Here is a 14191-nt window from a genome sequence, read left to right as displayed (position 1 = left end):
ATAATCAGCTTACTCTTTCCACGGTCCATTTTTGGTGGTCAGTATCTTTTCCTGTATAACCTTTTAATTGACTTGTTCCTGCTTTCGACCAGTTGGGCCTAATCTTATGTAAAACCTCTTCAATATAAACCTCTGTTTTGGTAGGTCTACTAATTCTTCAACTGTGCTGGATTCCAGGTACATATTTTCCTTTATAATCCCCATCTGTCATTTATACTAACTTTCTTTGCAAACTTATTTTTATATTTCTATCAGTCTGCTAAGTAAGGGACAGTAAGTCAAAAGGCCTAGAACCACTCTGACACTCTGTCATTTTCTAAATTTCTACTGTTTATAATATATATATATATATATATATATATATATATATATATATATATATATATATATATATATATATCAATATATATATAAATATATATATAATCCAGAATGAATACATATATACATATATATATGTGTGTGTTTATAATATATATTCGTTGAATATTTTTTATACAGGGGTTACATATATAAAATGCCAGGGGACAGGTTAATATATATATATATATAGATATATATATATATATATATATATATATATATATATATATATATATATATATATTTATATATATATATATATATATATATATATATATATATATATATATATATATATGATATATATATATATATATATATTTATACACACATACATATATATATATATACATATACATATATATATATATATATATACAGCATATTGATTGATTCATTGATTGGTAACATTAGATCATAAAATCTCCAGCATTATAATCATCAGTACAGAAGGAAAGATCGGGCTACCCACGATAGAGCCAATCCAAAAACTTATTGTCACTCTTAACAAAAAATAGAAAAAACCAACCGTACAGAAATTTCAATAATAAGAGAAAGTAAAAGAAGATCAAAGGGAAAAACAAACCAGAAGAAAAATTCAAAACTACAAATACAAAAGAAAAGGAAACCCCACATAAACAGAAGAAGAAGAATCAAAATTACAATGGAATGACTAACAAAGAAACATTCGCATACGTAGAGATGTACTCCCAGTACAAATATCAGCCTCCATAATTTCATCACTGCAGCGATCTACCTTCTGTACATTTATCTATTCCTGCAATTTCATGACCTCACAGATGACGATCAGCTGATCGGACAATAATAAAATTCCACTGAAGTCATTTTCGTTGAAACAATGGAACGTCTTCAATCCATGAACCCTGTACTGGCTGTTGTGGATTTTCATCCTCAACTATAAGGTGCATTACTTTTGAAGAGAGAGAGAGAGAGAGAGAGAGAGAGAGAGAGAGAGAGAGAGAGAGAGAGAGAGAGAGAGAGAGAGCAACGTAACGCTTCAACAAAACTGAAAATCCCAACCTATTCACAATGCAATGAAAGAATTTTATATTAACTATAAAAGCAAAGACGACAATAAACTAGAACACCTTTAATCAAAATTCAAAATAGATCATAACTTTTTCTACGCTATGGGATTCAGAAAACCTAAGGAGATAAATTATTTGTTACTTGGCCAGTTACTAACGTGACTGCAAACAAAATGAAAAAGTCTAAAATGTCATGAGATGAAATACAATTAGCGGATATTTACCAACTTCCAAATTGACGGAAAAACAATAAATGGCAAAAATATTTCTCCATACATGATTCAATTCCAGGTCAAAGTACAAAACCCCTAAATTCAAAGTCTTAAAAACTGCAACACTTTGATGCCTGCTCAACAGACCGAAAACTTTTAATTCCAGTTCTTAAGAATGGAACACTGATTCCAGTTCTAAAATTTGCAACTCTGGCTCTAACAACAGGAATGTTTCACTTTTAACTCTGCAAATGAGCTCTCATTCCAGACTTGCTCTTATTGAGCTCGGGGCAGCCTCTCTCAACACTGGCCCCCACACAATTATGTAAAATGGAGGTACCTTCGTCACAGCTTCGGCAAATTACTACATAATTTACTTTGGTACAAACTTCGGAACAAACCAATAGAATCGTTTCCATGAAACTCAAAACAAATGTCGCTAGATGATACCATTATTCTGCCAATGATAACCAGGACCATAATGATAAATATCGAGGCAAAGAATCCCACTCAGGAAATACAATTTCAAACTCCAAAAGTCAAATAAAAAACGGACAAGAGACAACGGAATATCAAGCACGGGATCTGGTTCTCCCAAGGGCGATCAGGCACAACTGTTTACAGGCCACGACAGGCCACCAATTCAGATCTGGCAATAAGGGCACTGGCTGATACCCTGATTCTGTCCCTCTCCTCCCTACCCCCTCTCACAACTTGCTCACCCAACCCCGTCCACTCTCCTACTCTCATTCCGTTTCTCGGCCTCCTCTGGGTATAAAAGGGCCTCATCTCTTGCAAAGGCAGCTCACTCACTCGTGGGCCATCGGCGTCGCCTGAAGGAAACCCACCCTCCCAGCCATCTCCACAATGACCTCCTGGATTAGCTTGGTAATAGCACTGTGATGTGTTGAGAGAGTACCTTCCTGTGAATCCAGTTTCTCTCTCTCTCTCTCTCTCTCTCTCTCTCTCTCTCTCTCTCTCTCTCTCTCTCTCTCTCTCGTTCTTGTGTCCACATTCACCATGGAAATAAGGGCATTTCTGAATTGCTTTTATTGCAATGAAGGATTTTTCGTGGCAAAAGCATATGCATACGCTACCTTCCTTCAGCTTCTTGGCCCACCGTACAGTTTTTTCACATCTATGATAATCACGAATCCCTTTTCATATTACTTTTTCTTATGAAACTTTTGGACTTATAACCCACTTTACTGGCACAAGGAACTTCCACGAAAATTCACACCATGGACAAGAACTCGCAGACATGGCAGTGGACATGTAACCAGTGGTCGTGACTCCACTTGTGATAGGGTTAATTCTTTTACCTTTTTCATCTTACATTCCATCTTGCACTATCATACGAGTCCAACACTTCCACTCGAAAAGTATTCATCATGAGCTTACGGATATGATGATTCACACTTATTCTCCACAAGGTTTCCTCAACACCACTAGAGAGGTTTCCTCAAAAGTCCTTCCACTCTCCTCGTTGCTCTTATCTATACCAGATGTAATGCTGAAACTCTATTCACTGCTAACTCTGAAAGATTGGAGTCCTACAGACATTTCTCTTACAGTCATTTCGGCTTCTCTACGGCAAAATCAACTCCTTGTCTCTCATCCTATTTAACTCATTTCTGGTCTTCCTTTACACGAAAAGAAACTCAGTATATTCTGTATCAATGCTCCTCTAGTACGTGTTATTTCAGGGAATTTTATATCACTTCTTCACTCTTTTCTAAGTCATTTGATAAGTACTGGTTTGAGGTCTTCGTCACTCTCCTAGTTGGGGTTTAACCCTTTTCTCTTCACGCCTGTCCAATTCTCGTAATGTCCATTACACACTTGCTCGATCTCCCACACTCTTCCTTCAGGTCACTGGTGAACTTATTCAAATCCCTTCTTGTCCTAACCATCCACATGAGGATGATGTAGGCCTCTTTAAAACTCCTCTCCTTCTCAGCACTTTTAAAAGACACAATCTCATTCTTGCCTCTCATGTATTACTATCATTGTACCTCTGGATATCATCTCTAAATGTGCAGAACAATTTCCCTTTTATGTAAATTTCATTTCTAATTAATTAATTTTTCTATCTATTTGAATATTTTTGAATTTCAAAGACTAAGGTTAATTTGTTCATGCCAATATCAGTCACTTAACACTAGAAATAATTTCTGCATATACAAGACACCAAATCTTTACACTGACATAGAAATTCATAGCACAATGTCATTATGATATAACTGCAATTTATCTGTTCTAACAGATTTTTTACTTACTGTTTATGATTAAAGGTAATCTTACATATAGCATAGAAATACATAGTTTCCATATATAAAACGATTTTTTTTTTTAATTGCAGGTTGTGTTGTCTGTCTTGACAGTTAGCACTCTAAGTTTGCCTGGACCTGATGGGGCCTACAACATACCTCAAGTAGGAACTGGAAGGCGTTCCCAGTATTTTGTCCTTCATAGAGATGGTACTTATAAATATGGCCATGATACTGGTGAAGGAGCCTTCGAAAGTGCCAAGTCTACAAGGGTTGGACAGCAAGATGGAAGGTTTGGCTATGTTGATCCTGATGGCAATTCTGTAAATCTTCAATACACAGCTGGTGAGGGTGGTTTTGTCCCATCAGGATCTCACCTCCCACAACCACATCCTGACTTCCATGCAGCCCATGCTGCTGCAAGGGCTCGTCCACCTTTCGTTGATCCTCTCGCTAACCCAAATGCTGATGCTTCTTATGGTTTCCAGTTTGCTGGAGAAGGACAAACAAGATCAGAGCAAAGTGATGCCACTGGAAATGTCCGAGGATCTTACTCTTACACAGACGATGATGGAATCACAAGAACCTACTCTTACACTGCAGGTCGTGGTACTGGCTTCGTTGTAGAAGGTAATGACCTTCCACTTTCACCTAAAACTCCTCAATCTTCTCCTTCTACTCCAGCAGCTACACGACAATCTTCCTCAGGTACCAGATTCTCCTCAAGTAGCACAACGACTGCTGCAGGTTCTACATCATCTTCCTCTTCTGTTGTTGCTCTTAAGAGTGCAAGTGGAACCTTTTCCTCTTCACAAAGTGGTGCCTCTTCTTCACATACCTCATCTAATAATGATGGCTCTTACTCTTTCTCCTTCGATGCTGGTGACCATTCTCGCTCAGAATCTGCTGATGCTAACCTTAATGTACAGGGACAGTTTTCTTTTGTTGCTGATGATGGTGTCAGAAGAAGGGTTGACTATCAAGCTGGAGCTGATAGAGGATTCACTGCATCTGGAGATCATCTACCAACTGCCCCATCTTCAAACACACCTGCCTCCTCCCAGTCCTCTGCCTTCCATGGTGGTACCTCACGTCCATCAACTTACCGTGCCCCATCACCTTCTCTTCACAGTTCTGCCGGTTCATCTATTTCTGCTGGTTCTCAAACATATTCTTCTGGCACTCGTCCCTCTTCCTCAACTCATCCACGTTTCGAAGAAGCTAACACTCGCAGTGAACTAAGGCCAGATGGAAGTTATGCTTTTGCATATGAAACGTCCAGCCACTCAAGGAATGAAGCAGGTGACACCAGTAACAATGTTGATGGAGATTTTGCATTTGTTGCTGATGATGGTCAACGACGACAGATCCAGTATCAAGCTGGTTCTGACACTGGATTCATTGCTGAGGGATCCCACATTCCTGTAGGTCCTATTGTCCCTGGAGCACCTTCTGGTCAACCTACAGGTAGGATTACACCCGTACAAGAAGTCCCTTTCATTGACCCATTAGCTAATTCCAATGCTGATGCTTCCTATAACTTTGCCTTTGACTCTGAACAGTATTCAAGATCAGAGACTGCAGATGCTGATGGAAATGTTAGTGGAACTTACACTGTCGTAGATGATGATGGAACCCGACGCACTGTTCGCTTCCGTGCTGGACAGGAATTGGTTTCGAACCTCAGGAGGTTTCTTCTTCAAGGGACCTCGCCCATCTCGACCATCTTCCTCTTCTTCTCTCCATCTCACACAGGATCAGTTGGCTCACCATCTTCTTCCCTGCAGGAGCATTTGCTTCATCAGCATCATCTCAAGTTGGAACATTCTCTTCATCATCACCTAGTGGTTCACACGACCATCTTCCCCCTCACAGTATTCTGCTCCTTCTTCACAAAGACACAGTCCAGAAGACTTCAAACTCACTCAGTATGACGCCTCAAAGAACCCCAATAAATTTGGATATGTCTTAACTTTCAACTGATAATGGACTCAGGCGCACCTTTCTTGCAAACACGAATGTGGGAATATTATGTTAATAATAATTATGAAACTAATGTATTATATTTTCTCACTATCACAGTACCTGCATTACCATGAAAAGCAAAGCTTTGGCACATGTAAATAAAAACAATAAAAAGTTAGCACCGTAATACCCATTTTTATTCAACCTTCATTTTTACATTTGATTGCTCAAAGGCTATGACTTGAATATCTACCATGAATATACGTGACTATAACAAGCCATAATATTGCTAAAAAGATTGGAATAAATATAAACTTACAAAGACACATAACAATACTGATAAGTTTATCTCACAAAAAGTACACCACTGAAATTTAACCTGATTTTTTAGCCATAATTTTACAGAAACTATTTCTGTTTCCTCTATCGTTGCTAAATTCTGTGCATATGCAGACTAATTAATCTTAATTGGTTTCTGATCAACAAAACTTTCATTAATTTTTCCCCATTTTATTTTATTATTTTCGAAAACTAAACACACATACAATCTGTCACAACCTTCCGTTGAATCTAACAACCAGATCGTCTCCTCATTTCTTGCTGCCTAAAGCTCTCATGCTTTCTTTTTGGTTTAAAAAACACAAGTGTGCCTTAAATAACCACACTATGATTTTGGTTGAGGCCTACTATGAAACGTCTCCAATTTAAAAATAACAGGTATCTCTCTCTCTCTCTCTCTCTCTCTCTCTCTCTCTCTCTCTCTCTCTCTCTCTCTCTCTCTCTCTCTCTCTCTCTGTCTTGTTTACAGGATGTGAATTGTACACACACTGACAGTAATCAGTTCACCAAAGGATCTTTAGAACCTAATAGTTACTTTGTACAACCAGGCAGTTAATTGACTGTGACACTGCAACAAGGAGGAACAAGTCATACTGGCTAACAATCTCATCTTCTGAAAAACTTTGCCGAGATCCGGAAGTTCAATACACATTCTGGTGCCATTTCTCTAAAACTAAAAAGAAGTAATGTAATGTATATAATAATATATATTGTATGTATGTATGTGTATACCACTGTATAATTGAATCACGAAAATATGGAACGTGATTGAATATTATATCAGCAATGCCGGTTTTATAATTATCAATCAGTGCTAGATAAATTAAACTAAACCATGTTTGATACAGGCAATCAGATTTTTAGTTTTGACAATTAAAAAATTAAAATTATAAAGTGAAGAATTATTTTTAATCAAAATGAATGAAAGAATAATTAGAAATTATCTGGCATTGACTTCTCAATGATTTCATATCATTTTCCAAACTTATAAGTTATAAATTCTGAACAGGATGATTTCTCCCAACAACAGCCTGGGATAAATTAAAAATGCCCCTATCGTCAATACAACATCCTTTGAGGGTCTAGCGAGGATAAACATATTTACTTCTAATATCAATCCCTCAAAAAGTGCAGTTCAGACATATACCTATTTGCTGTTTTATTCTGGTATTCATGTAAATGGTTTCCTCTAAGTAAATAACCAGGGCCATCCATTCATCCAGAAAAAAAATCGCTTCCCATTCTTGGTGTTGAAGAGAACCACTTCAGGATTCAATCTTCAACTAACAACAATGTCCATTTACATTCAGGCTGACCAGTTATACAAAATATCAATTTTGTTCTAAGTTTCCAGTTTCAGTATCAGTATTTGGATTAAGAAATGGAATATAGAGAAAAGTATGTTATCCTTCACATACACTACTGCCCACTGGCTTTCAAAGTAACATGCAAAAACCTTTCTTGCCTGTTTTCATAAAATCAGCGTTAAAATAATGTCAATCTGATTTTTATTAACTCACTAAGCAATATGGAACTTTAAAAAAATAGATAAGGATGACAACAAACATCTTAAAATTTTGTGCCCCCTTTTATATTGACCAGTTCAGTAAAGATTTATCGAAATCTTCCCAGCATAAATTCTGTCAAAAACAAACATCAATCAATATGAAGTAGAAAACTCTCATAGGATAAGTTGGACTGATAGTTCAGAAAGATCGAAAGATTTCTCTTCAACGAAATCTTAGGAAATCTTATTCACAGCCACTTCAGTTGGAATATTAGTTCTGGCATGTTTTGTTTGAATAGGTAAAACGTTGTCTTAAATTATTTCTGATTTAACATTATATCTTCTATGTATTCTTATGTTTATCATATCAAATGAAAACGTTCACTTTGGAAAATTTCTGTTTACCTAACTCTTTATTCATTTGCACTCTTTCAGTCCATTTTGGTGGTCAGTATCTTTTCCTAATCCTTTAATTCCGACCAGTTGCAAAATTTGTAATATCAAAGGGTTGACAGTGTTAAAAACACCAAGTCCCCTTGCAGAACTTTCTTTCCTTACATTTCTATCAGTCAGAAAGTAAGTAAAATTACCCTCACCATTTCTCTTACCTGCTTGTTTTCAATAGCTGCTAAAATAACCATACAACTCTGACGTCAAAATTGAGGCTTATGAGGAAGCGTGCCCTTCAATACGACACGTTGCTGTAAATTCCAAATCCAACGCCACCATTAGATTCAGAGCCTCGCCGAAGATAAAATAGAATCACGATATTCCTCAGCAAGAGACGAAAAATACAATGAGCGTCAGACTCCATTACACTACATTTCAAATCTTTAAAATATATATATTTCAAATCTTTTTATTTTGATTTTAAAACATTACATTTCAAATCTTAAACTATTATAAAAACTCTAATTCTGGCAAACTCCTCCCAGTTATTGATAATCAAAGGAAGGATTTTGTTACTAATTAAATAAAAATAGAAAAAAACAACTCTTGGACCCTGAATCCATAACGCTAAGAAATAAAAAAAGAACAAAGGGAAAACAAACAAAAAAAAACATTCAAAAATACAAATGGAAAAGAATCTGAAATCCTACACAAACAGAAAAATACAAGTAAAAATTACAACTGGAATTATTAACAAAGAAAGATTCGCATACGTAGAGATGATGTACTCCCAGTACCTCATATCAGCCTCCACTAATTTCATGACTGCAGCGATCTACCTTCTATACATTTATCTATTCCTGCAATTCCATGCCCTCAGAGATGACGATCAGCTGATCGGACAATGACAAAATTCCGCTTAAATCATTTTGATTAAAACAATGGGACGTCTTCAATCCATGAACACTATATTGCTGTTGTGGATTTTCATCCTCAACTGTAAGGTGCATTACGTTTAGAGAGAGAGAGAGAGAGAGAGAGAGAGAGAGAGAGAGAGAGAGAGAGTAAGAATAACAAGTCTATGGTAATTAACCACTGGTAATGATAAATATCGCATATCGAAAAATATAAATGATATTTATCAATGCATCACGCTCTTCATGAATAAAAATAGATCCCAACTTATTCACAATGAAATCAAAGCATTTTACATTAAATGTAACTGCAGGCACGTCGCTGAACTTCCGGATCAAACAAAAAAAAAAGACTATATTTTTCCTATGCTATAAGACTGATTATACCTGAGAATATAATTCATCGTTATCTGTTCAATTACAAGACGAAACACAAGAATCATAAAAGCTTAACATGTCATGAGATGAAATACAATCAGCAAATCTTTCCCCAACCCTAAGTTCAAACTCTTAACTTAAGACTGGAACACTTTGATGCTAGATCCAAAGACTGGAAAACTTTTATTCCAGGTCTAAAGAATGGAAGACACTGATCCCAGTTCTAAAAGCTACAACACTTTCACTCTGGCTCTCAGATCCGGAATGTTTCACTTTTAACATTACAAATGGAACACTTCCGTTCCTCCCTCCACGTCTAGTGTTGTCGTCGTCAAGTTCGGGGCCAGCCTCTCCCAACAGGAGATACCTTGGTCATACCTTTTGGAAATTACGTAATTTCCTTAGGTGAAAACTTAGAAAGAAACCACTTGCATCGTTTACATGAAATTCAATACAAGTGTGGCTAAATGATAATATTACTGAGCTAATGATAACAAAAGATCATTATAATGAATATCGAGGGAAAAAATCCCACTCAGGAAATCTCATTTAAAACTTCAAAAATCACATAAAAAACGGACGAGAAACAACGGAATGTGAAGCACAGGATCTGGTTCTCCCAAGGGCGATCGCAGGCACAACTCTTTACAGGCCACAGGAATTCAGATCTGGCAATGAAGGTACTGGCTGATGCCCTGATTTCTGTCCTTCTCCTATAGTCCCCCCAGAAATATGCTCACCCCCCCCTACCACTCTCCTACTCTCATTCCGTCTCACATCCTACACTGGGTATAAAAGGGCCTCATATCTTGCAAAGGCAGCTCACTCACTCGTGGGCCATCGGCGTCGCCTGAAGGAAACCCACCCTCCCAGCCATCTCCACAATGATCTCCTGGATTAGCTTGGTAATAGCACTCAGCGATGTGTTAGACGGATTGCCTTCCTGTGAATCCAGTTTCTCTCTCTCTCTCTCTCTCTCATTCTTATATCCACATTCAGGAAGGAAATAAGAGCATTTACGAGTCCCTTTTATCGCCCTACAGAATTTTTCTTCTGTTTTTCGTGGCAAAAGCATATGCATAGACTACCTTACTTCACCTTCTTAGACACCCTTACTATGTTTTCATATCCATTACCTTTTCTTAAGGCGTTTAGGAACTCAGTTAGACGTATGGCTCCTTTTATCGGCACCAGGCTAAGCACGAAATTCCATCCAGTGGACAGAAACTCGCGCATTTGAGAGTGGACATGTAACCACGAAATCATGTGATGGGGCAATTCTTTTACCTCTCTATGCCACTCGATCTCACTTGATAATTTTAAACACTCACTCGAAACATTTAACTTACACCTACACAAGCATCAATAGACTTGTCAAAGGACTTTCAGACACTTCTTGATTCTATGAAGGTGAAAGCATCTCCAACATCCCCACAAATCGGCCTTTTTCTTTCTCCAGCCTAATTATATACCATTTGACTCATTTCAGTCTTCAAACAAACAACTCTACTTGCCTCCTTATTTCTCCTCCAACTCATCCTTAGACAGTCACTGTTCTAAGTCCTTCCACTATCACCTACAAGCTCTTATTTAGGTCAAATGTACTGGGAGGAACCTCTATTCATTCCTCAATCAAAATAACTGGAGTCCTGAACCTGCTTCTCTTAAAGTCAGATAATCATCTCCTGTAAACAAAATTAACTCTTTGTCTCTCTTCCTACCTAACTCATTTCTGGGCATCTTTTATATAAAAACAAGCTTTAGAATATTTTAGGTTCATTTCTGCAGCCATGCCTTCATCTCTGTCACTTTACACTAAAATAATTTCTCAAAAAACACGGCATCAAATCTTCTTTACACTCATATCAAAATCCAAATATAAAGTTGTTGTCATTACATTACCATATATACTGTAATCTATCTTTTCTGATAACTTTCTGTTCTAACATTCTGTTTATGATAAAGGGTAATCTTACAGACAGAACACAATAGTCCATTTTCTAAATAATGATACGAAATTTTATTACTTGCAGGTTGTGTTGTCTGTCTTGACAGTTAGCACTCTAAGTTTGCCTGGACCTGATGGGGCCTACAACATACCTCAAGTAGGAACTGGAAGGCGTTCCCAGTATTTTGTCCTTCATAGAGATGGTACTTATAAATATGGCCATGATACTGGTGAAGGAGCCTTGAAAGTGCCAAGTCTACAAGGGTTGGACAGCAAGATGGAAGGTTTGGCTATGTTGATCCTGATGGCAATTCTGTCAATCTTCAATACACAGCTGGTGAGGGTGGTTTTGTCCCATCAGGATCTCACCTCCCACAACCACATCCTGACTTCCATGCAGCCCATGCTGCTGCAAGGGCTCGTCCACCTTTCGTTGATCCTCTCGCTAACCCAAATGCTGATGCTTCTTATGGTTTCCAGTTTGCTGGAGAAGGACAAACAAGATCAGAGCAAAGTGATGCCACTGGAAATGTCCGAGGATCTTACTCTTACACAGACGATGATGGAATTACAAGAACCTACTCTTACACTGCAGGTCGTGGTACTGGCTTTGTTGTAGAAGGTAATGACCTTCCACTATCACCTAAAACTCCTCAATCTTCTCCTTCTACTCCAGCAGCTACACGACAATCTTCCTCAGGTACCAGATTCTCCTCAAGTAGCAGAACTACTGCTGCAGGTTCTACATCACCTTCCTCTTCTGTTGTTGCTGTTAAGAGTGCAGGTGGAACCTTTTCCTCTTCACAAAGTGGTGCTGCTTCTTCACATACCTCATCTAATAATGATGGCTCTTACTCTTTCTCCTTCGATGCTGGTGACCATTCTCGCTCAGAATCTGCTGATGCTAACCTTAATGTACAGGGACAGTTTTCTTTTGTTGCTGATGATGGTGTCAGAAGAAGGGTTGACTATCAAGCTGGAGCTGATAGAGGATTCACTGCATCTGGAGATCATCTACCAACTGCCCCATCTTCAAACACACCTACCTCCTCCCAGTCCTCTGCCTTCCGTGGTACCTCACGTCCATCAACTTACCGTGCCCCATCACCTCTTCACAGTTCTGCCGGTTCATCTATTTCTGCTGGTTCTCAAACATATTCTTCTGGCACTCGTCTCTCTTCCTCAACTCGTCCACGTTTCGAAGAAGCTAACACTCGCAGTGAACTAAGGCCAGATGGAAGTTATGCTTTTGCATATGAAACATCCAGCCACTCAAGGAATGAAGCAGGTGACACCAGTAACAATGTTGATGGAGATTTTGCATTTGTTGCTGATGATGGTCAACGACGACAGATCCAGTATCAAGCTGGTTCTGACACTGGATTCATTGCTGAGGGATCCCACATTCCAAAAGGTCCTATTGTCCCTGGAGCACCTTCTGGTCAGCCTACAGGTAGGATTACACCTGTACAAGAAGTCCCTTTCATTGACCCATTAGCTAATTCCAATGCTGATGCTTCCTATAACTTTGCCTTTGACTCTGAACAGTATTCAAGATCAGAGACTGCAGATGCTGATGGAAATGTTAGCGGAACTTACACTGTCGTAGATGATGATGGAACCCGACGCACTGTTCGCTTCCGTGCTGGACAGGGAATTGGTTTCGAACCTCAGGAGGTTTCTTCTTCAAGGGGACCTCGCCCATCTAAACCATCTTCCTCTTCTTCATCTCCATCTCACACAGGATCAGCTGGCTCACCATCTTCTTCCTCTGCAGGAGCATTTGCTGCTTCAACATCATCTCGCACCGTTCTCTTCATCATCACCTAGTGGTTCACCACGACCATCTTCCCCCTCACAGTATTCTGCTCCTTCTTCACAAAGACACAGTCCACAAAACTTCAAACTCACTCAGTACGATGCATCAAAGAACCCCAATAAATTTGGATATGTCTTAACTTTCAACTGATAATAGACTCAGGCGCACCTTTATTTACAAGTGTAATGTGATGGTTAAATGGATGAACCTTAATTAGTTTTAGTTAATAATAGTTTTATTATGAAATTAATGTATTATATTTTCTCACTATCACAGTACCTGCATTACCATGAAAAGCAAAGCTTTGGCACATGTAAATAAAAACAATAAAAAGTGAGCACCTTAATACCCATTTTTATTCAACCCTCGTTTTACCTTCGATTCCTGAGCATGTGACTTATTATCTACCAAGAATATACGTGATGTAATAAGATTCAAATAAATATAAAACAATACCAACACACACAACAATACTGATAAATTATCTCACAGAAAGTACACCACTGCAGTTAAACCTGATTTTATCATAATTTTACAGAAACTTTCCTGTTTTCTCTATTGTTGTTAAATTCTGTGACATGTGCAGTAAATTCACTGGATTTCAGATCAACAAAAACTTTCATTAATTTTCCACACTTCCATTTTTTCCTAAAACAAAAAAACACAGCCACAACCTTTCGTTGAATCTAACAACCAGATCGTCTTCTCATAGCTTGCTGCCTAAAATTCTCATGTTATCTTTTTTATTTAAAAAAACACAAGTGGGTCTTAAACAACCACACTATGATTTTGGTTGAGGACTACTATGAAACGTCCCCAATTTTTAAAACATAACAGGTATCTCTCTCTCTCTCTCTCTCTCTCTCTCTCTCTCTCTCTCTCTCTCTCTCTTGTTTACAGGATGTGGACTGCACACTGACAGTAATCAGTTGACCATCGGATCCCTAGAACCTAATAGTTGTTTTAGTAAAACAAAAAAGAGGAAATTTTAATCGACTATCTTGAGCTGCAATCGAGGAGGAACAAGGCAGATGGTT

At 38.0% G+C, this 14191-nt stretch overlaps 2 protein-coding genes and 1 pseudogene across 12 annotated transcripts in view; 2 read left to right on the top strand and 1 right to left on the bottom strand.

The window, feature by feature from the left end:
- The window catches only part of LOC136845024 (longitudinals lacking protein, isoforms H/M/V-like), a 345912-nt gene that overhangs the window by 203574 nt on the left and 128147 nt on the right, over positions 1 to 14191 (bottom strand). The gene's annotated exons all lie outside the window — the stretch shown is intronic.
- Positions 2420 to 5877, top strand: LOC136844624 (sericin 1-like). Its single transcript, XM_067113906.1, is given in 4 exon segments — positions 2420 to 2512; positions 3987 to 5556; positions 5559 to 5768; positions 5807 to 5877. Coding segments are annotated over 4 exon segments (1872 nt in total). The 5' UTR covers positions 2420 to 2491.
- LOC136844623 (sericin 1-like) lies at positions 10272 to 13318 on the top strand (annotated as a pseudogene).

The sequence above is a fragment of the Macrobrachium rosenbergii genome, chromosome 13, assembly GCF_040412425.1.
Source record: "Macrobrachium rosenbergii isolate ZJJX-2024 chromosome 13, ASM4041242v1, whole genome shotgun sequence".
NCBI classification, from domain to species: Eukaryota; Metazoa; Arthropoda; class Malacostraca; order Decapoda; family Palaemonidae; genus Macrobrachium; species Macrobrachium rosenbergii.
This window is presented reverse-complemented; position numbering and strand designations above follow the sequence as displayed.